The sequence below is a fragment of the Phyllostomus discolor genome, chromosome 9 (assembly GCF_004126475.2).
Source record: "Phyllostomus discolor isolate MPI-MPIP mPhyDis1 chromosome 9, mPhyDis1.pri.v3, whole genome shotgun sequence".
Classification (NCBI taxonomy): Eukaryota; Metazoa; Chordata; class Mammalia; order Chiroptera; family Phyllostomidae; genus Phyllostomus; species Phyllostomus discolor.
Genome location: NC_040911.2, coordinates 14,890,682 through 14,918,188, shown reverse-complemented (window position 1 = coordinate 14,918,188; position 27,507 = coordinate 14,890,682). Strand labels below are relative to the sequence as shown.

At 38.0% G+C, this 27,507-nt stretch overlaps 1 protein-coding gene across 1 annotated transcript in view; it reads left to right on the top strand.

Moving 5' to 3' along the window:
- The window catches only part of DCC (DCC netrin 1 receptor), a 1,018,954-nt gene that overhangs the window by 761,160 nt on the left and 230,287 nt on the right, over nt 1-27,507 (top strand). The window contains exon 12 of the mRNA XM_036010199.1: nt 3,781-3,830. Coding sequence (XP_035866092.1) covers nt 3,781-3,830 — 50 coding nt within the window. The remainder of the gene's footprint in view (nt 1-3,780; nt 3,831-27,507) is intronic.

Sequence of the window (27,507 nt, the reverse complement as noted above, 5' to 3'; positions counted from 1 at the left end):
AATATTACAATATCATGTGAAATATAAACTGGAAAGAATTCCTCATGTTTAAGAAGTGATCTGTTATCACGGAATACTCAGACATTGTTTCCAAACTTTCAACGAATTATATTTCTCAGAAATTTGTAAGAGTATATGGTGTAGAGGACAGCATTACTTTTCAGTTTGTACTTATTTTGATGTTCAGTTCTTTAGAGACTGACTGATTTAAATTCTTCCTCCATGTAAATGATCACACACATCATTGTTATTTCCAACCTATCTAACCTTTCTCCCTTTGAAGAGATGGGTTGCAGGGATCATCTTCCCATTCTTGCCTTTCCTGGATCCTGGACTGGGTGTCCAGGGGTCAGTGAGGGTCGTGCAGGGAGGTCCTGTTTCACTAGCACAGCATTTGTAGAACTGAGATGTAGAAGAGGCCTTCTGATTATTTTAACTTTAGAGAAAATTAATATCTTAACATTTTAATAATAACATAAATGGAATATAAGATATAAATAATAAACAGATGTTTTTTGGGAGAAACTGATTTAGGTTAATAAAAATGTCTCTTAAGAACTCCACAAGAAAAGGACATCCAAACGGCACTGAACATGTGAGAAGAGGCTCAACATTACTAGTCCTCAGGGAAACAAAGACAAAAACTAATTTCACTTATATGTGGCACATAAAACTGAAAGCAACAGATGAACCAACAGACGAAAGCAACAGAAAAACAAACAAAACTCACAGACACAGGCAACAGTATAGTGGTCACTGGAGGGAAGGGGTTTGGGTTGTAAAGGGCAAAGTCAAATTTGTGGTGGTGGAAGATTTGACTTTAGGTGGTGGACACACAATGCGGTAACACAGACGATGCATCATAGAAATGTACACTTGAAACCTGTATAATCCTATTAACTAAAGTCACTCCAATAAACTTAATTTTTTTTAAAAAAAACAGCTATATACCTATCACATGACTCAAATGTAAAAAAATTGAAAATACCCAATGTTGGTAAAGGTATGGAACACCTAGGACTTTGCTACCTTCTTAGTAGGAGTGTAAGTTGGCACAACTTCGGTAAACTTTATGCCTATTAAAACTTAGTGTGTGTGGCAGCCCCATAGGGCTTCCACCCTTACCAATATTTGTGCTTCTAGGGATATAATGAAGGAAATGAGCACAACTGTCCACCAAAAGACACATGTGAGAATATTCAAGCAGACTTATTCCTATATCTCCAACTGGACATATAAGGGGGGACCCCAAGAAAGGAATTTATTTATGAAAATGTATTTATTCTTACATATTTAAACTTCAGTCACCTTCAAAGTCTCCATTTGATGCAGACATTTTTCCACTGCTCAAAACAGTTTTTGAACTTGTTGATTTTAATGCTTTTCAGTGTTTCTGCTGTCTTTTGTTTCACTTCTTCCACATCAGCAAAACATTTCCCTTGAGGACTTTTTTATCCAGGGAAACAGAAAAAAGTCACTCAGGGAGATTATCAGGTGAAGAGGGAGGATGGGGCACTGGGATCAGGCTGTTTTGGGTTGAAAGCTGCTGAACACTCAGCACAGTGTGGGCAGGTGCATTCATAAATCACCCATCACTGAATGGGCCAACATGGTAAAAGAGTCTTCAAAAAAAATTCACTGGAGCCGAACGCAGCCTCTCATAACAATGCCGGCTGGTACATTAATACAGATAGTTTCCTAGGATAATCACTTAGTTGGGAAACCTGTACTACAAAGGGCCCAACCTCCAGACTTTTTGGGTCCCCTCTCACCACCCAAATATCATTCATCAGTATGGTGGCAAAAATAAAACAGAATAGCCATATATTATATTGTAATACTAGGGAGTAATTAAAAAAAAAAACCAGAAACAAAAGCTATTGCTGTATGCAACAACATGTATATCTTAAGAACTGATAATGATCAAAAGAAGCCAGCCTGAAAAAAAATACGATTTCATTTTCAGTAAGCTCAAAGACCAGCTGAACTAATGATGGAGTGAAAAGTCAGAACAGTGGAACTCACTGGGAAGGGATGCACGTGAGCTTTCCAGGGGACTGTGCATGTTCTGTATCCTGATGTCAGTGGTGTTTAAATGGGAACACACCCACCTACATACAATTTACGGAGTCCTACATTCAAGAGTTGTGCATTTTACTATATGTCTGTTACACCTTAATAAAAAAAATTGTAAGGAGAAACCTTGTTGGAGCAAAAAACATGAATATGAACGAGATTGTATCATATCTTACAACTTTTCTATTTATTCAACAACTATGTGCTGGACTCTTGTTGATAGTGGAGATATAGTAGCAAAAGGAGCAAAAATCCTGCTCCCTGTGCGGGTTTATAGTCTATGTTGGATAAGAAAATCACAATATGAGCTAAAAGAAATTAAATAAGAAAGTCTAAGTCCTAAATTATGAAATGTTTTTTGAAAGAATGCTTGGGGATGCAATTCATGAAAAGCAAGGCTCCAGTGGGCCATTTATCACAAGCTGCATCAGCTGTAGCCTTTATGAAGCACCGAGACACATTCAAAATGAAAACAAAACAAGTGGTTACAATTCCCACCCTGCCCAGAGAGGCCGAGGAGCTAATATTTAAGTAAGTACTCCTTTGTTCATTTAATCATTGAGTCTGTAAATATTAACTCAATGTCAGATAAGAGGATATAAAGATTAATAATACATGTATCATGCCATTCTGGTGATTACTCTTCAGCAGGTGAAATCAGAGTAGGGCATACATAAATTCTGCTTAAAATATAGGTACCCTAGAAAAATACAGATACTCTCCAAGTTTAAGCACAAAAAGATGGAACATGGCATGAAATTCCTGAAAATGCTAAGAGCATTTCTGCTTCACTAAATTCACCGATTCATCGTGAACAAAGATAGAATTACTCATGGTATAGATTATGTATTAAGCATGTATTTAATGCTATTTTTATTCCTATTGTGGGGCAGAAAAGCCTTCATTGTTTTTTTATGATTTATCCAGGACATCTGGATAATGCCTAACAGCTGTTCAGTGAATGGTGTCTTTCGGTTGCTCACATGATAAAATATTAACTGTTTGATATAGTAAATATTCATCATAAATATGATAAAGCAAACTGTGCATGTTCTTTCTTCTTTCTTGAGGAGTGGGACAATCAAAATGCAGGCCAGAGAAACAAAGTTCCTAGAAAATCCGCAAAGAAAAACAAACTGTTTCTTTGTCAATAGAGTTGACTCCCTGAATGCCATTTGGTAACCTGCATCTGTGACACATGGGTTTAATTACATACAGCCAAAAAAAAATTGGCTGTGTTTCTTCTTTTCACCTTTTAAGAAATAATAAAGATTGCATTAAAGGGATTAAGCAACACAAGTGACCATTAGAATGACATGTTTCATCCTGAAACCATGCAGACCCTGAAAAGCACAATATCCTAAGCCTTTAAAACCACTCGAGTAAACCTCCTGTGCTCCTTGATTGGTTTTGCTGGGAAGATTATCACCAGAAAGCTATAATTAAATGTCAGTATCTGGTATCACGGCAGGTGCTCTCTTGCCTAATAGTTTTGGAGGCTCCCTAAATGGATAACTGGCCCACCCAGTGAGTAAAAATAAACAAATGCAGTTATTTTTCATCCTTCCAGAAAATTTTACAGTGCCACCTGGATCAACCTAGCTATTTATCGTCACGAACTGTGAGAAAGACACATTCCAGAGAATCGTAGTTTCTCTCTCATGATGCCGGAGTAACTACCTCCCCTTGTTTTATTTCTTTTAGTGCCGAGTGCCCCGCCTCAGAACGTCTCGCTGGAAGTGGTCAATTCCAGGGTAAGTTGTTGGCATGTTCACTGTTTTGCTACCTGTCCGCATATAACTCTGGCTCACCCACCCGCCCTGTGCGGAGTGACCGGTGTCTCCCACCGTGAAGAAATGTCCCAGAACTGCACGGTGAGTGGTATTGATTCCTCATCTTCGTCTACCACCAGTGAATTAATCACAGGAAGTACATGTTTAATTGTACACTTGATTTTATAAATGTTATAATGATTAAAGGCTATTCCACCAGGAAAATGAAATGTCTATTCACTGGTACCTCCTACTATGGGACCTAACATGCTAGATGGAACAATTGACTATAGGAATGAATAAAACAATTGAAAGAGCGGGATAGAGAAAGACTTTGCTTGCTGACAGATTAATTAGAATTGAATGCTTCATCAGCATCCCTATTCTTCCCTTATGAATATAGACATTGAAGGCCACGCTTGAGGTCCAAGGAGGTTGTATTTATGAAGTAATATTACTCAATGCTTAATGTTTCCTGGTCTGGAAAGTTTCTATAATTTTCACAAGGGCTTAAATTAGGCTAGTTGTACCTGAAGAAAGGAATCTAATGCCAGAAACTGGTTTTCTGGAAACATCCTAGTTCCGGCGTGCCTCAGGGTTGGAAGTCAGCCCACACCCCGTAGCAGGGAGAGCAGATGAGGACAGGTCGGGCGTGACTCTGTCATGACCTGCCGTGTGCGCGCATGGAATCACGTCGCTGTCCCTGAGCCTAAGCAGGGAATTGGTCTAGCTGGTCTGTAAGCTCTGGAGAGAGCGTGGCTGTATCTCTTAAAAGCCTACTCCAACTAAAGGTGTGTGTCTCCTTCTGAAATGCGAATAAGGCATTACTGAGTGAGTCTGGATGCTGGCTGTACTTGAATATGGATTTATTACTTTCCTGAAGAGGGAATGCCTGGATTGCAAAATTGACTTTTTCAAATGATATCTGTATATTCTTCTATAATACTTCTATAATGCATACCCTTCTATTATAGGCAATGCCTGCAGCAACCAAATGCAAGCACTCCTGCGCCTGTCCTCTTGTAATTATCTCTGAACATGACTCTGCTAGAGAATTTGACTTGTTCACGGGCTTTTCAGAATGAGTACAGTTGGCCCCGGTGCTGGCATGCCTCTTCCTCTCTCTCCCTGCTCTGTTATCTTATTTTGTAGCTTTTAAGGAATTATAAATTATTTTTCTTGGATTGTTACCAAAAGGAAAGAAACTGGATATCAAAACACCGAAACACTGTTTTATCATTCCCATTATGTTGATGGGGGAACAAAAATCATATTCTATTTTGATAGTTTTTTTTGTTTGAAAGGAAAGTTCTCAGATATATTAATGTTTACCTCTGACTAATACCATTTCAAAGAACACAATTTATTTCAAAAGAAACATTGTAGTCCAATAATTATTGCATGCTTTTACACCAACAGAATTATGACTTTTATGTTATTTTTTTCTTGGGATTTTTATTTAGTATAGAAGGAACTGGGTCACGTTTTAATATGTTATTCTGTATGATATTTGCAAATATAAAACATAATTGATCATTACATTGATAAGCAAGGAAGGAATTTGGTTGTGCCAATATTTTTGCACACAAATGGCCAAGATTTCTGTATGTAAAACTGGGAAGTCTCCCTGGCTGGCGTAGCTCAGTGGCTTGAGTGTGGGCTGCGAACCAAAGTGTCGCAGGTTGGATTCCCAGTCAGGGCACATATCTGGGTTGCAGGCCACGGACCCCAGCAACCGCACATTGATGTTTCTCTCTCTCTCTCTCTCTTTCTCCTTTCCTTCCCTCTCTAAACATAAATAAATAAAATCTTAAAAAAAAAAACTGGAAAGTCTCATTTATAGGTACTTGTTAGGGTTATGGCCACCTTAACCCTAACAGTTGGACCAAGAAATCATGATCAAGGGTATGCAAACAGAGAGTACCTTATACATTTAGTTAAAAGGACAAAGGGAAATTTTGTTACTCTTGTTCAAGAAAACCAGGTAGATTACCTTATAAAACTGTAATCACAGAAAAAAAATTAGATTCCTTTTCTGCAGGGTAAATGTGAATTCAAATTTTGTTCTGAAGGAATGAGTGCTTCAGCCATAGATATTAGTTTTAGGCAATAAGAAGTCATGATGCAATGGTTAGTTTTTTGTACTAAAACTGTGTTTATAAGAAACAATATTTTATTAGAAAAGAAAATAATGCTTCACAGCATAGACTTTAAAATGTGACTGTTTTATTAGGAAAACACTTTACAAGGATTTAAATTTAATTATAATTTAAAGAAATATTATAACTTATTTAGTTGACTAGCATGTAAAGCACAGGCTAGCAGAATGCAAATAGCTTATTAAACTGGCACTTGAGCATTTTTCTGTTGCAACACAAAAACTCTGAAAGTAGGATAATTCAGTGTATTTGAGATTCAAGATTCTCGGGCTCTTTTAATACCTCTTTGAGATTTTGTAAAGTCACTGTGCCTCAGTTTCATTTATTCATTCAACATTTACTATATGATTATGAAATATCTACTATATATTATATATGTGTATGTACATTGCATATATGTATATATTATATATGTATACATATATAAACTGTACATACCTCATGTGTGCACTCAGTTATATATATAATGCTAGATACTATATATCTACTGTGTCTATAACTATATATGCATAATGCTAAAGACATGAACAGTCTTTGTCTCCAAGGAGCTCAAAGTTTAGCAGAAAAACACGTGAGAGAAAATTCACTTTTTCTCTAGTCACACGTAACCTATTTCAACTCTTCGAAGTTGACATTACATCCTCATTGATGAGGTGAGAGGTGGAGAGAACATCTCTGAAATCTCTCATGGCTTCAAATATCTGTAACTGCACTTCCGGATATAGATTCTCGATCATTTTATTTTTATAGAATTAGAGAACATGGCACAGTATATTAGCTAAAATACACCGAACTCACCTGACTGGTTCAGACATTTATCAGCCAAGCGCTGTAGGGTGATTGTAAAGAATGAAATATTAAGCCCTGGCTGGCGTAGCTCAGTGGATTGAGTGCAGGCTTCGAACCAAAATGCCACAGGTTCGATTCCCAGCCAGGGTACATGCCTGGGTTGCAGGCCATGACCCCCAGCAACTGCACATTGATGTTTCTCTCTCTCTCTCTCTCTCTCTAAAAATAAATAAATAAAATCTTAAAAAAAAGAATGAAATATTAAACCCGGGTTGAAAAAAACTAAAATATCACTGGGTGTAGATTGTTGGGTTTCATTTTTTAAATGCAGAATATTGGATTCCTGTCCTGCACTCCTCTTATTGTTGAAATCTTTACCCTTGAACACCAGATGCATCTCTGTGGGTGTCACTGTGTTGCATTTCTGAAAGCTGGGACCCCGTTAGTTAGTCACAGCACAATACTGCATGCGATGCCTTCTCTGCCACAGAAGAGAATGTCACTTGTTTCCTCCTGAACCTTGAAGCCTCTCCCTCCTGAGTCAGCCAGCATCATTTGGCATGCTTAAGTGACCTGAAAATGAGTTCAGTGATCATACAATTCCCTTTACCCAGAAACTACCCAAAGCAAGAACTGAAACAGCAACTTCCAACTCCAGAAAACAACCTGATCATTTTGGTCCCAGATGTTTTAACATCTTTAAAAAAAAACCAATACAGAGGGAACCTAAGTGCCATTTCATGGGGTAACTAACCTCAGAAGGGCATGCTTCTGAAGCTGTGGCGTGAAAGCATGTGTTTAGTCTGAAGTTTCTGTCTCCTGTCCTTGGGCCAGTGATAATTCTCTTTTCAACAGAAATGATAACCAAGTGAGTAGCTGAGTGAGGCACTTGCATTTGACCCCCATCTGTGACACCCACTTGTTAGGTACCGTGAGCAACAGTGTGAAAATGAAGAGGTGGGGAAAAGCTAAAGCAATGGAAAACAAAGAGCCACTGTGAGTTATGATATTAATTTGCAGGTCCTCTGCAGGTTCCTGTCGGAAGTTGGGGGTGTCTTCCCTTGGCTGTGCAGAGGACACATGAGTTCACATCGCTCCCTGCTGCATCACCGCCTCCCCAAACACCTCCGTTTACTCGGGTGGTCTGGAGCTACGTCTCCAGGCTCACCACACTGTCTGTAAATGGCGATCCCTTTTTAAACGTTATACAGCGGCATGGGCCTCAGAGAGCTCTGGGAAAGATTATTATAAGTTTTTTTCTTTTTGAGTCACCCTAAATCCTTCATAAAATATGCTCCAGGACTGAGTGTTTTGGAGCCAGAGCTCCAAGTCCTCCCCTCACAGAGAAAGTGGGTCTCTGAAACGGATTTGGTGCAGAGAAAGCAGACAAAAAGGAGACCTTAGATAATTGATTCCATTTCACAATAACTTAGGAAATGGCATTGGCTTCCTGGTGGACAATTTAAATACAATAATATGTATACCCACAAACACTGGTGTTTGTCCTCCATCGTAATACACACAGATTTCTGTTTGACCACAGTGCCTGGTGCAGTTATCCATCAATTCAGTTCAAGGAGATGTAGATCTCATGTGTTTATCTTATTGATCCCTTTATTGATTCATTACACAAGTGTTCTTTGAGCATAGCTGATGTCCATGGAGTTATGATGGAAACACTTTGGGGAAGGGTGTGATAATAGGAGCGTAATTATAAGGGAGACAGTGTTCCCTGACACTTCTTACAGTGTACTCTTTCTGTTTGTGTCGATAATTTGTAGAACAGACTGACTATACAATTTTATATTATGTTAAAATCAGACTACATATAATAATTCTTGAGGCCCCCTCAAAAATAAAACTGTATTTGGTCTGCAATTAGGATAGAACCATATTCACATATATGCTATTCTACTTACATTGATAAAAATTGACAACTTTTATTATGGTAACATACAAGATTTACCATTTAACCATTTTTAAAGGTACAATAATATAAGCACATTCCCATTGTTTTGTGACAATCACCACCATCCATTTCCAGAACTCTATTTTTTTTACAGTGAAATAATATCTTTCTCTTTTTTCCTATTTATTTTTTACTTTCTAATTGTATTTTCCCATGGCTGTTTAGATCCCTTACACCCTCTTCCTCTCTACCATCACCACATGTTCTTCATGTCCATGAGTCTCTTTTACCTTTTTCTCAATCCCTCCACCCCCACACTCTCCCCACCCATAGGTGTCATCCTGCTCTCCAGCTGTGAGTCTGTCCCCATGTTCTTCGTTAGTTCAGTTAGTTCATTAGAGTCCACATATTGGTGAGATCATATGGTATTTGTCTTTCTCTGACTGGCTTATTTCATTTAGCATGTTTTCCAGGTCCATCCTGCTGTCACAAATGGTAATTTTTTTTTAATTTTTAGTCTGTATCTATCAATTCTTAATACCCCAGTCCTTCCCTTCCTCCTGGCCCTGACGACCACACCATTCTATATTCTGTACCCTGACTTACATTATAAATGGGTGAGGAAACCAATTCATGGATACTGTTTGGTTGCCTCTTCACTTTATCTTACTGGAGAAATGAAACATTTTTAAAGTTTTAGGTCTTCACTCCCACAGGGAAAAAAGGAAGGATATGATGAATCACAGTGGTCAAGAATATAGGCAGATGATTTAATTGGCTAGAAAGAAATACCTCAGTTCCTAGTATTGGTAGTACTTTCTGAATATTTCTGTTCCAATAACCCACATTTATGATTTTTAAAAATTTCTGATAAAGCTAACTGTCAAAGTTAATAACAAGGAACCAGACTATATGCAGGGAACTGTCCCCAAGTAACTCTGCAAACCTAATTTTGGCCATTAGCTGCAATTTCAGGTCCCATCACAATTTAGACTTGAGCTCCTCACCTCAAGTGATCTTTTGATGTTTTTTTTAAGTTCCAATAAGTCAACAGTTTCCACCTTTTTCCAGCAAAAACATAATGAATGGATAAGAATAAACAATGAATGGGAAAGATATTAGGATGGTAAAAACAAGTTGGACAACCAATTTTTAAATAATATAAATGCATCATGCCAGTTTAAATGCATTCCATAAATAAGTCGAATAAGAGAATACTCGGGAAATTCAAAACATATCTTGGTATCACACTATCACTGATTTTTTTTAAAGCTGTTCTTCCTGAAGTCTGTCCCAGAGACCACTTGTCTTACAGTCTTTGCCATGTTTTTAAAAGTGGTGAGACACAGAAAGTGCCCTATTAGAGACACCAAAGGCTGTGAGAAGTATTTGATTTAACTTGGCTTTGCCCAAATTATTTCTCTCTACAAAAGCCTTTTACACTCAATCCTATCTTTAAAACTTCTTCAAACTTACTTACCCAAAGGCATCGTGTATATTCCCAACAAGAACAAAGTCCTCCATAAATTGAGCAATCTCCCCTCCCCCAAAAGTTTATTCTCACCTAAATTAAGTTAAAGCAAATTATATTAAGTTCACAAAAAGAGAAAGAGGAAAGAAAAATTAAATTTTTGGAAAGCTAGACTTGACTATAGAAATAGCCTTTCAAGTGCCTATGTGGCTAATTACAGAAGAGGAACCTGAGAATTACCTATGACATCCATTAAGGGCCTGAATAAGTTGGAGATACAATGAACTCTCCCTGCCAATAGCAACTTTTTAGAATGGAAATGGGATTAGAAAAACACTTTCTGGATGGTTCTCATCTTCATATTTCAAATACTTAAATACACCATTTTTTGCTCTTTTGTGTTTGGAGGTTATTATAGTTTGCCCCTTGCAGATTTATTATAGTCACAGCCCTTTAGTATATCTGCATAAAGAATTTGGACAGAGACTAAACTGTGTGATAGAATACCATTCTCGTTTGAGTTCTAGTCACACTTTAACATCGCCTTGTAATTTGTACTTCATCACACACATTTCTAATGGTTCCATTTCTGGTTAGCTCCAAAGGCACAGCTCACTTTAGCCTTTCCATGAAGTTTAATGAGATTTCCCTCAAGTCATACATTTTTGAAAAGTGGGAGGTTTAATAATGGGCTTAAATTAAATGGACCTAAGTCTAGTTGTAAGGTCTCCGATTTTAATTTATTTCATAGAAGTTTCTCTTGTCATTGGAATGATTGATTAGTTAGAAGACATGAACAGGTTCAGTTCTGCCACTTACTAAGAGAAGTTGCTAACCATGTGATTTGATCTTAGAGAAGTTGAAGCATCTCCCTATGTCGAAAAAAAAAGTGTAATTCACTAAGGTAGTTTAAAATATTGTTTACATTTGAAAACAACTGTTAAACTGCAAATACTTGAGCCTGACCCATGTGGCTCAGTTGATTGAGCATCATCCCTCAAGGTGAAAAGTCCCTGGTTCGATCCCTGGTTGGGGCACCAGCTTGGGGCTGCAGGTTGGGTCTCTGGCCAGGGCATGTACAGGAGACAACTGATGAATGTTTCCCTCTCACATTCATATTTCTGTTCCTCTCTCTCTCTCTCCCTGTCTTCCTCTGTCTCTAAAAATAAGTAAATAAAATCTTGGAAAAAATATAAATACTTCATCTGAAATATTTAAGATATTAGCACAAGTTGTTATAATTAACGTTCTTAATATTTAAGGAGCACCTAATAATAATAACAATGGCAATAACTAACTTTTTCATAGGCATTTTGTGTCTGGCAATGTGCAAAGCAATCAAATCAGCACTTCATTTCATTCTTATAACAATCTTATTTATTAAACTAATTACTGGAACACTAACTTTGAGCTGCACTTACTGCTGAAAAAGCTACCTGATGGTACTCCAATGTCCTTCTTTCCAAGAACTTACATTCACAAACAGGGAGATAGACTGATAAGCAAACAGAGAAAGGAACAAGTAACACAATGGAATGGTAAGTTCTCTGAAGAAAATTAAGCACAGTAATGTGCCAGAGAAGAACTTAGTTTAAATCAGATTTCAGGAAAAGCCTTTTAAGGAGATGACACTTGAGCTGAGACAAATATAGGAAAAAGAGCCAGCTTTATGCACACTTTGGGTAAATCATATCAAATAATGCTAACACGTAGTACAAAAGCCTTGATGAGGGACCTGTGTGTACTTGACTGTGACCCTGAAATAAAGGCAGTATGAGTGGATCACAGATCGCTGAGTCAGGGTCTGATCATGCGGGGCTTTATGGGACGCGGTACAAGTTGGGATTTCATTCTGTGCATGATGAAGAGGGGTTTTTTTAAAAAAAAAGGGGAGTGATCTCATTCAGCTTTTTCAAAGATCAAACTGCTGTGAGGAAAATACTTGGGAATGGACAGAGTAGAAGCAGGGAGACCAATTTGGACGTAACTGAGTCCTCTGTATAAGATTATTTTAGCTGGAATCAATAGTCAAAGCAGGTGAATAACAAACTAGGAAAAGTCATGGTATATATTGGATCTAGAACCAACAAGATTGGCTTACGTGTTGGATATAAAGGACAGAGAGAAGAGAATAACTGAGCATAGATATTAGATTTTTGGCTACAAAATACACAAAATACCTGAGTGGACTATAGAGTTCTTTAATGAGATGCAGCTGAGTAGAGAAAAAAATGTCTTAAAGAGAACAATAAATTACTTTTTGGATATTTTGAATTTAAAAAATGACTAGACATGCAATTAGGGATGCCAGTCATGTGGACAACTTGGTCTGTAAGACTAGAGGTCTGATCACTAGTCATTCAGGAGGGAGAAATTTAGGAGTAACTGTCATATCAGTGACAGCCAGGGGGAGACTGTAGTTAGAAATAAAATGGTTGAACCTTGGGACACTGCACGTTTGGAAGATGCAAGAATGGTGGGCGAAAACTAGGAGGGGTCATGTCCCAGCAGCCAAGGGGGGAGAGTGTTTCCAAAAGACAGGTGCTGCTCACTACATCATATTAACGAAGGGTTTAGTAAGAGAACGACAGCAAAGTGATCTCTAGGGAGGAGGCGTGAAAATGGAGAGTGGAGGGGCTGCCTGGAGTGACTTTAGATGGTGTGTTCGTTTTTGTTTTTTGAGAAGTTTTGCTCTAAAATAGAGCAAATAAATGGACAGCAACTTGAAGAGAGGTGGTAGGCTTGAGGGAGGTTTTATTGCTTATTTTATTTAGTTATTTTTGTTGTCATTTCTGTTTTTGAACATAAGAGGGACTACGACTTTTGGAAACAGTGCCGTATGCGGGGGAGCATCGTGATGCAGAAGAGAGAGCGGGGATGGCAGGAGTGCAGTACTGTGAATGGGCAGGAAGGCAGCTGTCAGTGGAGATGAACAGGTGTGTCCGTCTCGGTAAGATATGCAAAGGCAGAGAGTGGGTGTGGATGCAGTTACATCGCTCAGTTTGGAGCTGGGACCATGAGAAGCACTGAGAAACGGTCATCATGAGAGTGTAAAGTTTCAGAGGACTTGAAGACAGGGAAAAAGATGAGAAAGAGTTCAGATTGTAGAAAAGAGATCATAACATACATGAAATGATGATTGCTCAGCAGTGTGGACCGACCATTTGAGATTTGTTGTCCTGAATTTAACATGAAATTAGCTAACACAATTGTTTTTGTTTTTCAGGGCTAAAGTAGGCAGATAGTTGGGTTTTATTTGGTTTGGTGTTTTTCAAGGGAGAAGGGGTGGGGTGAGTTAAAAGGTTTTTCAAGAGAGCAATTAGAAAGAAGACTCATGGAATCTAAACTGTCTAAGGAAGAAAAGGAAGGTGGTGGGGGGGTGGAGGTTGATGGATATGAACGTGTGATATGGTCAGTAAATTGTATAAATTATCCCCACTTTACCAAAAAGAATACTAAGGCTTAGAGAGTCTAGGTGATGTACCCCGATGCCACAGGGAGGAAGGGGCAGCCCTTGGATCGGAACCCAAACAAGGCCTGTTGGTCACATGGCCACGTTGCTTCTTATGTACAGGGCCATATGAGGTCAGGGATACAAATAAGAATTCAAAACTAAGCTGTGCCTTTAAGTGGTTTACGTTCTCAAAGGAATTAGTTTCCAGGCAGAAAGTCAGGTCTAGACAGGAAGCTGGGGTTCATCCATCCAGCAGACACCAGAACTGTGTGTGAAAAGCATGGAAAGAGATGGGTGTGATTCCTGAGGAAGGGAGTTAAGGGGGAGATTCAAAAAAATCCATTGTCTGACTCCCCAGTTTTCCCTGCAGTGAATGTACATGTGAGATTCTATCCCTCACAACTATGCATTTCTCCCTGAAATCCTAAAAACATATCAGATGAGGTACAGTTTGTTAAGTGAGCAAAGGTGATGGCTTAGCAAACTCTGTTAAACAATCTAAAGGAGTGCTGGCCATTTCCAAACAAATTTCTGGTTTTCCCTCAATTCCTAGTTCTAGCAAGTATTTGTTATTAAAGTTTGAGGGGGAAAAATTGAGGTCAAAAGAAGAGCTTTACTTCAGCCCTCGAGGTTTATTGGCAATAAAAATAAAACCTCTAATTGTTTTAGCAGCTGTGGTGTGGAGCCATTAGGAAATATTATGTTAGACTCAGAGAAGATTCCAGTCAGAGAACTGAGCATACATTTTATTAGGAAACATTGTTAATTTAAATAATAAATAAACTAAACCAAATGGGCTTAAAGTAGGCAAAAAGTATAGAGCAAATGTTTCCAGGTAATAATAGCACAACTATGTAAATAAAAGTAGTATTTTAAGATATAGCTGCTTTAGCAACAAAACTAAGTCTGATATATAATCCCCCGAACTCATTTTAGTTAAATCTTATTAAAAAACCCACAACCTCTAACCATAAAAGTTCTAGAGGAGAATATAGGCAGGAAAATTTCAGATGTTCCACATAGCAATATTTATACTGATATGTCCCCTAGAGCAGGGGATATGGAAGAATAAACAAATGGGACTTTATCAAATTAAAAAGCTTCTGCATGGATAAGAAAACATCAGCAAAATGGAAAGGAAACTAAGTGTATGGGAAAACATATTTGCCAATGAGACTTCAGACAAGGGTTTGATCTCCAAAGGATATAAAGAATTCAGACAACTCCACACCAGGAAGACAATCAATTAAAAAATGGGAAAGGACCTGAACAGACCCTTCTCCAAGGAGCACATACAGAGGGCCCAGAGACATATGAAAGGATGCTCAGCATCACTAGCCATCAGAGAGATGCAAATTAAAACCACAATGAGATACCACTTCACACCAGTCAGAATGGTCTACGTGAACAAATCAACAAACGAGTGTTGGCAAGGTTGTGGAGAAAAGGGAACCCTAGTGCACTGTTGGTGGGAATGCAGCCTGGTGCAGCCACTGTGGAAAACAGTTTGGCATTTCCTCAAAAAAACTGAAAATGGAGCTGCCTTTTGGCCCAGTAATTCCACTGCTAGGATTATACCCTAAGAATCCTGAAACACCAATTCAAAAGATCCTATGCACCCCAATGTTCATAGCAGCACAATTTACAATAGCCAAGTGCTGGAAACAGGCTAGGTGCCCATCAGTAAATGTGTGGATCAAAAAACTGTGGTACATTTACACAATGGACTACTACTCAGCAAAATGAAAGAAGGAACTCCTACCCTTCACGACAGTATGGATTGAACTGGAAATCATTATGCTAAGTGAAGTAAGCCAGGCGGTGAAGGACAAATACCATATGATTTCACCTATAAGTGGAACCTAATCAATGAAACAAACAAGCAAGCAAAATATAAACAGAGACATGGAAATAAAGAACAAACTGAGAGTGACCAGAGGGGAGGGCAGAGGTAGGTAACAGGTGAAACAAGGGGAAGGGTTGTCAAGGAACACATGTAAAGGACCCATGGACAAAGCCAACAGTGTGGGGAAGGATTGAATGTGGGAGGTGGGGGTGGTAGGATGGGGGGAGAATAATGGGGAAAAATGAGGACAACTGTAATTGAACAAAATTTTTTAAAAAAGAGATAAAATCTACCAAACCATGAAAAGACCTGGAGGAAACATAAAGGAAACCAATTATCGGGGCTACCAACTATGTGACCTTCTGGAAAAGGCAAAGCTATTTTTACAGTAAGAAGACCAATGGCTTCCAGGGGTTAGTGGGGGAGAGAAGGATGAATAGTCAGAGTACAGGATTGCTAGGTCAATGCAACTATTCTGTTTGATACCACAGTGGTGGATGCGTACATTTTAAACATTTGTCCAAACATATACAATGTACAACTGCAAGAGTGAACTCTGATGCGAACTATGGACTTTGTGTGACAGCGATGTAGTATTCATTGGCTGTAACAAATACACCTCTGCGTGGGTGGTGGGGCGTTTGGAAATTCTGTACTTCCTGTTCAACTTTGTTGTGAACCTAAAACTGCTCTAAAATTTGAAGTTTATTGATTAAAATAACTACCTAAGAAAAAACTCCACTAACATTAGACAGTCCTAATGTATATTCTCAATAACACTCAACATTGACATTTACTTACTCATTATGTTGCCCTTTCACATAGAAAAGGATAGCCTCCATTATTTTTCCAAAGCTGCTTCAAACATCGCTCAGTCCCTGGGAAACTCTCCATGTGAAACTGATGGTGTCCAGGAGCATCGTCTTCACGTTTCTGGAACATTTCATAGAAAGTACTCTATTCTTAATACAAATGGATTTTTCAAATGCACCAGAAAGCACATAATAGGTTAAAAAGTATTGAAGAACAATTTAATGTTTTCAGAAAATTCACTTAAGGTCTTGTTACATATCTAATTTCAATGGAGCTGGGAGAGACTACTTGTGTTTCCTGTAAATCACTTTGTTTCAAGGTAAACAGTATGAAATTTTGTTTTCTTGTAGTAACTCAAGTTTCTTCTACCTAAACATTTATCATCTTTCAGGGAAATCTGTCTGACAGACCATGTGGTGTTTTGGCTGAGAGGCAGTAGTTATTAACCAGATAGTTGCCTATTTTAGTTTTATGCGGATAAAGAGAAGCACACAAAAGGGATTTGTATGTGAAGAAATACCTTACACTGACTTCAGATAAAATTAATCTTTTTAAAACGTAAAACTGACTGGAGGTTTGCATCTTTTATGCATAGAAGAATCTAAATGCCACAAAGAATATATATCCATGTCCCTGGCTATACTATCAACATGTATCTCTCAAGAGATGTGTATATTTTAATATTTCTAAGTCGAGTTTTCTTTTGTGGACTTCAAAAAAAGAAAAATACATATTTGTGTCTCATTTAGATCCTAATGTACATAACGTTCTTGATGAAATCAATTATAATGGCTCTTAGAAGAAACATTGTCAATTTAAAAAATACTCAAATGCTCTCCTAATTTGAAACGTTCATAAAAAAGGCAAGGAAGAATTTAGAGATTGTTTCTTCTGTTACAATCTTGGCTTCATTCGCTCATGTGTTTATTCATTTGTTTGAGTAATTATAAATATTCGTTGAGTATCTGCCATGTGACAGACATGAGCTGAGCACTTCAGCTCTGCCAGTTTAATAAGGAGCCTCCTGGGTTGCTTCTCAGTCAGGAAACCTCAACACCTCCATCCATGAGTGGCAGCAATGAATGAGAAATTCCAACAAATGACAACACTTCAGAATGGATAGTTCCTGCTCTTATAGAAGAAACTAACATTTCTGCCCTTGATAAAGGAAGCAGATGCTTGCCTATGGTTTAGAAGTGGTTGGGCACTTTCTGATTGTACGTGGCTAGATATACTCAAAGATGTCCTGAGTTTGAGGCACCAGGTCTAGGGAGCAGAACCTCTGCTACAGGGGGGTCTGAACGAAGCTGGGTGTGGCTGAACCAACACTCAGGCCTCAGCTTGAAGAAAGGGAAGTCAGAGGCCCAGAATTGAAGTTCTCAAACTCTATGGAGCATCAAACCCCCCTAAATAAGGTGCTTGTTTAAAATGAAGAATCCCTTCCCCCCACCCTCCACCACACACACTTTTGATTCAATAGGTCTCCTGTCCAGGAAACATGGTTTTCAAATAGCAGCTTAGATTGTATAGATGAGGATGATTGGCGGATCCCGCTATAATAAAGTCTAATGAGACCAATGGCTTTCAAATATTATTAATGCCAGAAAGTGCCTTTACGTAATCAGTTTAACATGGCATCTTGGTATAGTGCACACAGGTGAAGATACGCAAGGGAAAGAAGCTGTCAGTCAGTTTGGGATGCAGGCCCAGCTTGCACTGGCTAGCAAGAGTGGCTCTTCATATTTTAAGGAATTTTGTGAGCTCATTGTTAAATTCAATCATTATTAAAACTTAAGTGATATAAATTTACAATTAAATACATTATATTTTACAATGGTATATTTTAAACCCATTGCTTTCTTATAATTTTATTGCATTTTCCCATTATCTATGACTTGAGGTGATTCGCCCCCAGTCTGCCTGGTGGAAACCCTGTACAGTGGTGGCCTTCCCCCAGCTCTGCACGGAGATGTCCCACCGTGGCTTGAAATCACCTAAGATGGGTGTATCTATACCACAAAACTCAGCAAATGCTACAAAGCAAGGCTTTTTCTATTAGCAAGCTAGTTTTTAAATATGTATTAGTGTACTGCTAGACAACAATGAGTACCTAGCAGTGCCAATTCCTTAGCCCTTTCTTCAGCCCCCTCAGTGGACTGTGAGGCCCCTCAGGGAAACAAAACACAGTTCGACAAAGAAAAGAAAGCCCGCTGACCTAATTATATCATGGCCATGAACAGGCAGAGGTAAAAAGTCAAAAGAAAGAATCAGAAAGATCAAGTCCTTTAATATAAAACATACATTTTATCATTTTTTATTATTTAATTTTTTTTAATTTATTGATTTTAGTGAGAGAGAGAAAGGGAAAGAGAGAAACATCGATTTGTTGCTCCGCTTATTTATACATTTGTTGATTCTTGTATGTATCCTGACTGGGGATTGAACTCGCAACCTTGGTGCATCGAGATGACTCTCTAACCAACTGAGCTACCCCGCCCAGGACAACACATGCATTTTACAAATCTTGTCACGAGACTAGGAGCCTTGATACTTTATTCATAATCCTCGGGAAAGAACACTGGGCTGGAGCCCAAGAATTCTTCTGCTACCTGGTTGTCTTTCTCTTCTCAGTCTCCTTTGTATTATAATGATTAGTACGGTGGGAGAAGAGACTTTGTATAAAACCCCATTGTTTGAGCCAGAAAAGTGTCCATCCATCTTCAGTGATCATGGTGAATGATAAATACTCCTGTACCTTATCTGAAATGCAAGTGACCATCTTGCATAATAAAACCACATTTAGTATTTACTTTAGCAAATTTACTTACAGAATTTTTCTTACGATCTATAACCTACACTTTTTAACACTAATATATAATTGCCCCAAATTATATGCCCCAAAGTGGAAGAATTAAACAGCACCTTTAATATCTTTATAATGAATATATATCAGTTCATTAGCAATGGATTATTTCAGCCTTTTAAAATATAATGATGATAAGTTTTTTGTGATTTAGAAAACATAGTTATTTTTCCCCCTAAAGGGACCTTAATATCTATTTTGCACAATAAGGTAGAGTCTTGTGTCTGTCATTTCATCATATACTCATTAATTTTTATTAGTTTATTCAGCAAAGAATTATTATGCACCCATTGTTCAACAATTAAATACTGGCATTCCTTAGAAGCCCTTATCACTAAATGACCTGAAATTTAGATTGTGAGGCAAACCATCTGTATCATAGTTCAAGGTAAGCTAAACAGACCCATGCACACTTTCTTTTTTCTTGTTTTTCTTGTTTCTTACAGATGTAAGCAAAGCTAATGCTTACCTTAAAAAACCTTCACTTAAAGGTTAGAAAATATTTTAAGATTCTGCGTATGGACATTCCATTTAGGATACCAGAGGAACATTGGTTTCAGGCCATCATTTGCATGATCTCTCTCTTTCACTGACGGTAAATACTTTGATTTGTAGAAATACCTACACACGTGACACCATGTGGTTTGAGGTTTAGTTTCCCTGAGGCGTGTGTAGATATGTACACTTGTCTAGTATACTCCTGAATAAATGAGTGTGCCGCCTTCTGAGAGAATTTTATAGAATCCTAGCTTTGATTTTGGAATTAATTCCTTTCCTCTACACTGAGGAGGGCATGGATGTCAGGAACTTTACTATGGGGTGAAACTTGACACAGAGGCACGCACAGGAGTCAGGTAGTATTGATATGAAAATATACTCATTCTCTGACACGCGGGTCTTGTGAGGATGTGACACAGATGGGAAGTGATGCTCTTTAGCCAAAGGGAGAAATGTCTGTCATGCTGTCATATGCTATTTGGTTCAAACTAAGTATGTAAACACTGTCGTTATGATACCATTCTTGGGAAATATACTCCTGCGTATGCTCTTGGCTCCTTGGATGAGAAGTCACCAATGACTATCAAGTACATAATATAATACCTGTCAGAAGAAGCACATGATAAAAGAAGTGTATACCTAGCTTAACTATCAATAGCTGTACCTGTGAAATGAATTATACATGGACAGAGTCTTTCCCTAATGCCGATAGCCAACTACTCTTTGCCCGACTTTGCAGAGGATTGTGACTAGTGATAGAACTGGTTGGAGGAGGCTGTTCTCTATAACGAACTTGAGCCTTACTCAACGTACTGAACTTTGTATTTGATGGAGAGTTTTCAGAGCCCAGAAAATAACACTTATGTATTCATTAGATTCAAACTTGTAAATGTGTGAGTCTAACACAAAAATTCTCTTTAATCTTCAAGACATTAAATGGATCTTTTAGTATTAACTGTTTTATTTCATTCAACTCTCACTAATCTATACTTTATCACACATGCACAATAAAAAACAGAATCACCAGGACTTTCTCTTGAACCTATGATTTTAATTTTGTTGATTGAAAAAATAAATGCTGAGGGGCTCTGAAGTCCTCTAATCATCCATCTGATATATTTGAGTTCTCTTTAAAACATCTTCTAGCTCATGCCTGAACTGTTCTGCTGACAGGGAACATATTTTTTTTCTCTTGGAACAGCCATTTTTGTCATATGCAGGTCTCACTTTCAGAAATTTATATTCAAAGTGAATTGCTCTATCACCCTCTAACTTCCACTCATTTGTCATAACTATTTCCTCTGAGACTTTAAAGAATAAACTGAGTGAGTCTAGTGACTTTCTTTTACGGCACAACTCTAAATATTTGAAGATGTTTGTCAAGGCCCCCTGGCCTCCACCAGTTCTTCTCCAAACTAAATACCCTGAGTTTCTACAAATATTCTTCATTTGATTTTCAGTTTCTGGTTTGCCATGTCATCCTCCTCTGAATAGTTTACAGATGCCCCATGATCATTACATTTAGGGTCCTTTCTCATCTTAAATACGACATTATCATTCATTTAATCCACCATCAATATGATGTCGTGAGTGGGCACGTTATCTTGTGGACTCACTATAGAGCTGGTTCTCTTCTACAGCCCTTGAGTATTTCATGAATGATGCCCACGATCTGCATCTCTTTCACTCTGTTCATGCTAAACTTTATATAATTCATATGCAAGCAAGGCCTCTTTATCTTTATCACATTTTGTCTCAGATTAAATCTATGATGACAACCTCTCAAGGTTCCTGGGAACCTTCATGCACTTACCCAGCTTCAGTCAATACAGATGGGTCATGTCAGGCAGTGTGCAAGATGCTCATTCTGTGGTCCAATTTTTTGATGTGTCAAGCAACTTCAATCAACTTCCTCATTCCAAGCAATCTCCTCCTCCACTCTGATTCATCCATCATACCCAGGCCACACCTTAACTGTGTTTTCTTTCCCTCGAAGGGACTTTCATTCAAAACCTTAAACTCCAAGACCATCCTAAGTCATGTTCTCTTCCCCTGCAGATCCTTACTGTCTTCATCCTCAATAAACCGATTACGTCAAAAACATAGCTTCGCTCCTTCATCCCCCGCCCCTCCATTTATCATTTTCCTCTTTATCTCACCTTATTTTCAAACTGGACCTTTTGGATCTCCATGTGAGTAATGATTTTCAGCACCTTTAATATTCTATTTTATTTTGTTTTTCTTTGCTTTAAAACAATTCTCATTTATCCCTTGTCACTCCTATGAACCTCCTGGCCTCTTCCTAAAGTCAAGCTACAAGCATTATGGGAGAAAATCCTACAAAAGTTAAAATGCCTAGATCTGAAGGACCGTACACAAGCCACTAAGCCTTTCTTCATGTAGGCATTATTCAGTTCTTTCCATAGCGTCATTGCATCCGTTATTACTCTAATACTCCTTCAGGTCTCTCTGTATTTCTCTACATCATGCACAAAATTAATTCAGATATTGATTCTGCTTTACATCAAAATCCACATTTTTGTCCATATCCAAAAAGTCTATTGGTATGTAGGGATTGAACTCCATTGACCTGGTCCTTTTCATCCAGACAAAAATTATATGAAGAAACAGTTTGTCTATACATTTAACAAATAGTTGAAGCTGATTTATTTAGATCATTATGAGGTTCCCATTTTATCTCATTTCCTGTAGTTTCAGGGTTGAAATATTTATTATATTTTTATTCAAAGCCACAACAAAAGGAATTGATTAATAAGGAAAATAATTCTCCTGCCCGGCTTCCCGATTTCCCTTCTGAACCGTGTCTGATTTTACTGAAAAGTCTCCCGAATTATTTTTGGTCCAGTATTTATAACTTCATGACTGATATAAATACTCTTTTCTATCGAATAGTTTCAGGGCTCAACACAAAAGCTCGATGGAGAAATAGAGTAAATATTCCTCCCATTCTTTCTAGTCTCAAACTGGATCGATCAGCCAGGTTTTTGTTTTGTTTCTTTTTCCTGGCCCCAAAGTAGCACGAAGCCTGGTCAGATGTATTACACCAATCATAAATATTCCCTGCAGAAAACCATCCTTCTCTTAAATAGTGACTTTAGTGATAAAATAATGTAAGTCCCTCATTTTAAAAAACTGTGTAAAGTATGGACATGTCTAAATACCTCAGCAATTTAGGAACAGACCTGAAGTCTGTTCTCTGGTTCTCTGCCTAAACTAGTGTGTACTCTGTTCTATACAGAAAAGAAAAAAAAGCACAAATGTACACTCACAAACTCTCAGGGACCTGATAGTGCTTTTTAATACCCAAATCTCTTGAAAAAAATAATAATTTGATTCATAATGATTGGTTTAAAGCTGAAGCTTTTGATAATCATATGGTTTGTTCCTTTCACCCTCTCCTCTCCCTTATAAATATATTCATTTTATTACTTATGCCAGACAAATATGTGTAACAAAGGGAGAGTCACATAGTTTTTGTTTGACAAACCTCATAAGTATGAGGAAGGATGCCCTCTAGATAGCCAATTTCCATTCTTTCCATTTTAATGTTAATGATGTTATTTAAAGTTATTGGGTGCACAGCATCGGATGACATTATTTCAAGTGACTTCATGACACAGAGGGTGCATCGTGCAAGGAATACCAAGTAGACTTTCTCAGGTGTTTTTCCCTTCAAAATGCACAGGAAGAAATGCAATTACTATTTATTATTTAGTTACCTAATGCCTGCCCATCATGTCTCCTTTAATTTGGCCCAGTAACTTGTAATTAAAAGAACCATTATCCCTGCTGGATGTGGGCACAGAGTCACATTATTTCCATGAAAGCCTGTCTGCGGCCTCCCTTTAATGAAAATGTAAACCTCTTTAGAATGGCATGTGGTACCTAGAATTATTTTTCTTTTGTCTGAATAGAGTTATAAAAAGAAAGAATTCATAGGAACAAGTCTCTATTCCTTTACATAGACTCATTTCTTTCAAACACCCATTTTCCTTTTTTTGAAAGGATTGATAAGAAAAGCAGGGAAGTACTTATACAATGCCATAAGACCATAAGTTAGTAGAGCAGAAACAAACAAACAAACGAATGAAAAAACTTGGACTTTCCCCTCCTCCCTCCTTTCAGCTCAGAATTATTTTTGCCTCTTTAAAAAATTGTGATAAAGTATACATAATATGAAATTTAACATTTTAACCATTTTAAGTGTATAACTCATTGACATTAAGTACATTTACATTGTTGTATAGTCATAATTACTGTCTCTAGAAATTTGTCATCATCCCATACAAAATCTCTATGTCCATTAAACAATAGCTCCCTGTTCCCTTCTCCCCTTAGGATCTGATAACCACTGTTCTCTCTGTCTCTGTCGTTTTGCCTATTTTAGGTACCTAATACCAGTGGAATCATACAATATTTGTCCTTTTGTGTCTGGCTTATCTCACCTAGCAGAATGCTTTTGAGAATCATCCATATTTGTGTGTTATAGTAATATGTGCCTTTTTATTGCTAAGTATATTGTACAGATATACTTAATAGGTTTATCTGTTTTCCTGTTGGTGGATATTGAGTTATTTCCAGCTTGAATTAATTTTTATGTGTAGATTGAGAAAGAAGCCAAGTTTTTTTTCTTTTTATTTTTCATATAGATAGCCAGTTTTGCCAGCACTTTTGTTAAAAGGCTTGCCTTTCCTCATTGAAATATTTAGTGTATTTTTTAAAAAGCATTTGACATAAATACTTGTTTCCATTTCTGGACCCTATTCTGTTCCACTGGTTTATTTGTTTATCCCTATACTAGTACCATGTTGTCTTACTTCTTGTACATTTACAGTTAGTCTTGAAATTAAGTAGTATAAGGTCCCTAATGTTGTTCATCAAGATAGAACATTACTATTATATTCCTTTTTAGACTGTTATTCTTCACAAAGAACATATAATCTTAGGAAAATGCTCTAGATTCCAGTAGAATGTAGATCATTATCCTTTATAATTAAGCAAGTAAGGCCAATAAAAGAACTTTCTACCCAATATGTGCACACATGGGTGACAGATAAAGCAAGAAGCAGACTAATGTTTTTTGGAGTACCTTTTATGACCAGGCACTCTGAAAAGTTCCTGTTAGATCTTGTCATATTTCAATGTAATTCTTAGAACAAAGCCTAAGAGATAGTTTTTACTATCTCTGTTAGTAGATGAGTAAAGTGAGGATCAGAGAATTAATTTGTTCAAAATATTCAGCTAGATTACCTTTCATTCTTGATGGTCACGGACAATGAATAGTCATTCTGAGTGATCATGCGGGGTCCCTGCATGAGGTCTGACCACTGGATTTTCAGCTGTGGACAGGTCTGCCTATACATGCTTCCTAGGCAGTCATCACACTGAATATACACGTAATCCAGAGAGTAGTTGGTTTTGGGGGGGAAGGGTGACAGAGATGTTTATTTAGGCTTGATCCTTTGATACGTCCATACATGTAAAACTATATAATATAACATCAGGGGAAATGTCAGGGGAGGCTCATGCCACCTCCCCTTTTCCCCTCTAGCACAGGCTTCCCAGTGGTCCCCTTTCCAGCTGCTTCCTTCAAAATCCCGGAGTGTGCAGGCAGTGGTCACCTCTTGGCATCTTCTGCCTGAGCTGCCAAATCTGTTTCTTTCTGAGCAGCCAAGAATGTGGCTTACTCCTTCTAGAAAGCTGCCAACTCCTCTGAATTGAGGTCCTTTACCACAAAAATGCCCAGGGACCAGGCAGAGCCAATGATGGAGCAGACAACAGAAGACAGGGTCACATCCTCCAGGGCTAAGGCATTGTCCACAAGCAATCCTGTACACGTGCTTCAAGTCGCCAGGCCTGCCGCCTCCTCCCCTGTCTGCCAGGCCCCTTTCTCACTCCCAGCGGCTGCCTTCAGGAAGTAGGAAACAGTGGGTTGAACAATCTTGACTTGCAAACATCTTTCCAGGCTTCACAAAGATCTTGGTAGGGAAGGCCATGCCTTCTTTGGTGTCCTTTCTCTTCTTGTTGAACTTCTTGCAGAACTGGTTGGCAGGAATGCCTCACTGACCCAAAATGGGGCGTAGTGGGGGCATGGACATGGCCTGGCCTGCCCACACGATGCGCCAGATCACATGGTAGACCCTGGGATTCCTGGTTAGTCCAAGTGGCCCAGCTTAGCTTTGACATGATGTGGGGTTCATGGCCTTATTTCACCTTAGGTCAACAGCAAAAAGACTGCTCTGGGCCCTGCCATGTTGGGTCTAGAGAGTAATTTTAATAATTCTATAAAATTCAGTGGAACTTCCATAAAAATTATATCCAAAAGTACTTTATTTAAAAGTGAGTAGTTGCCAGAAAACTCAATTCTGATACCCACTGTTTTTCAAAATCATTATTGACTATAAAAAAACTCAAACAGAAATAGCATTCTTTTCTGCCAAAAAAAAATTGTGGGAAACTGTGCTGACAGCATCAAAGACAAATAGTTGCAAAATTATACATTAGTCACATAATCAATTTAAATAAACAACTGGATGATCATTATCTCGCCACCCCTGAGAAAGAAGACTTAGCAATTGGGTTTAACCTTTAAATCTATCACTTACTAAGAAAACCTCAGAAGGCAAGTTGTCTAAAACCTTTAAATCAATTACTTTCTAAAAGAGCCTCATGGAGGCTTGACCTTCACATGGAAAAGCTTGTAGATATCAGTGGTGAAAAGTAATTGTGTTTCTTATATTCTTTGAATTTATCTAATACAGTATATATTGCAGGGGACTTTCTTCGTAACAGCTACTTTTACTTATACTATAGAGAAAGGCACCATATCTATGGCAATTTTATTTTATTTTTGCCCCTCCAATGAATCTTCTAATTTATAATTAGGGGATATATCATGCTGGGTCCTGGTGTTCTAGGTGAATGTGGGTAATCATGGCTTCTACCATTACAGGGCATAATGCAGCATATCCTTCTGAGGATAAATGTTACGTTTATATATTGGGCTTGTATTACATAAGATTAATACCATTTTGGAAATGCCTTTATGAGTATAGTAACCAGTGAAATCATAATCTTATAATTATGTACCTGAATCCTTACAAAAACTTTAGGCACAGAAGGAATTGAAATACAACTATTTTTATTCCAAAAGACATTAATGATCTGTCCAAGTTCACACACATTGCAGGAGATCCCTATACTCTTTATCAGTCTGACTATTGTGGTAGACGCTAAGATTATATATCAATATAGGAAGTATCAGTGCTACTAAGGAACTCATTTTCAAGAGGCGGAGTGAGACAAGCAGCCAGTCATGTAAAACTGAATTTGGAAAAGCTTGTGGTAGAAGTTTGCTAAGGAGGAGGAGAGCCTGACCCACACTATGGGGGACATTTACTTACAGACAGTGAAGTCTGAGAAGTTCCACAGCTTGTATTCATTGAAAAGACCTTCACTGTCTGTTATGGGCCCTTGTGCATTCAATACACCTGATCTTATCTAACATTCAAAGAAATCCAGCAAAAGACCCATCACTATTCTCCACTTTACAGTTACAGAAACTGGAAGAAACGAAAGCCCAATAAACAGAAAAGATGAAATGACCCTTCAAAACTTCTCCCAGGTGTATAGTTTTATAGATCTTCAAGCCCCCCAAAGCCGTGATTCACTGCAGCTTTCTTTTTTGTTTTCAGTTATTAATGTTCTCTGCTATGAGCTCTTTAGTGGTGGCTCATGTTGACGAAGGCTGTAGACTAGAGATGACTGTTGTTCTGATAAATGAGTGAATTCATGAGCGGAGATAACAGTGTGGGGGAATTACAGCTACAGAAAGGC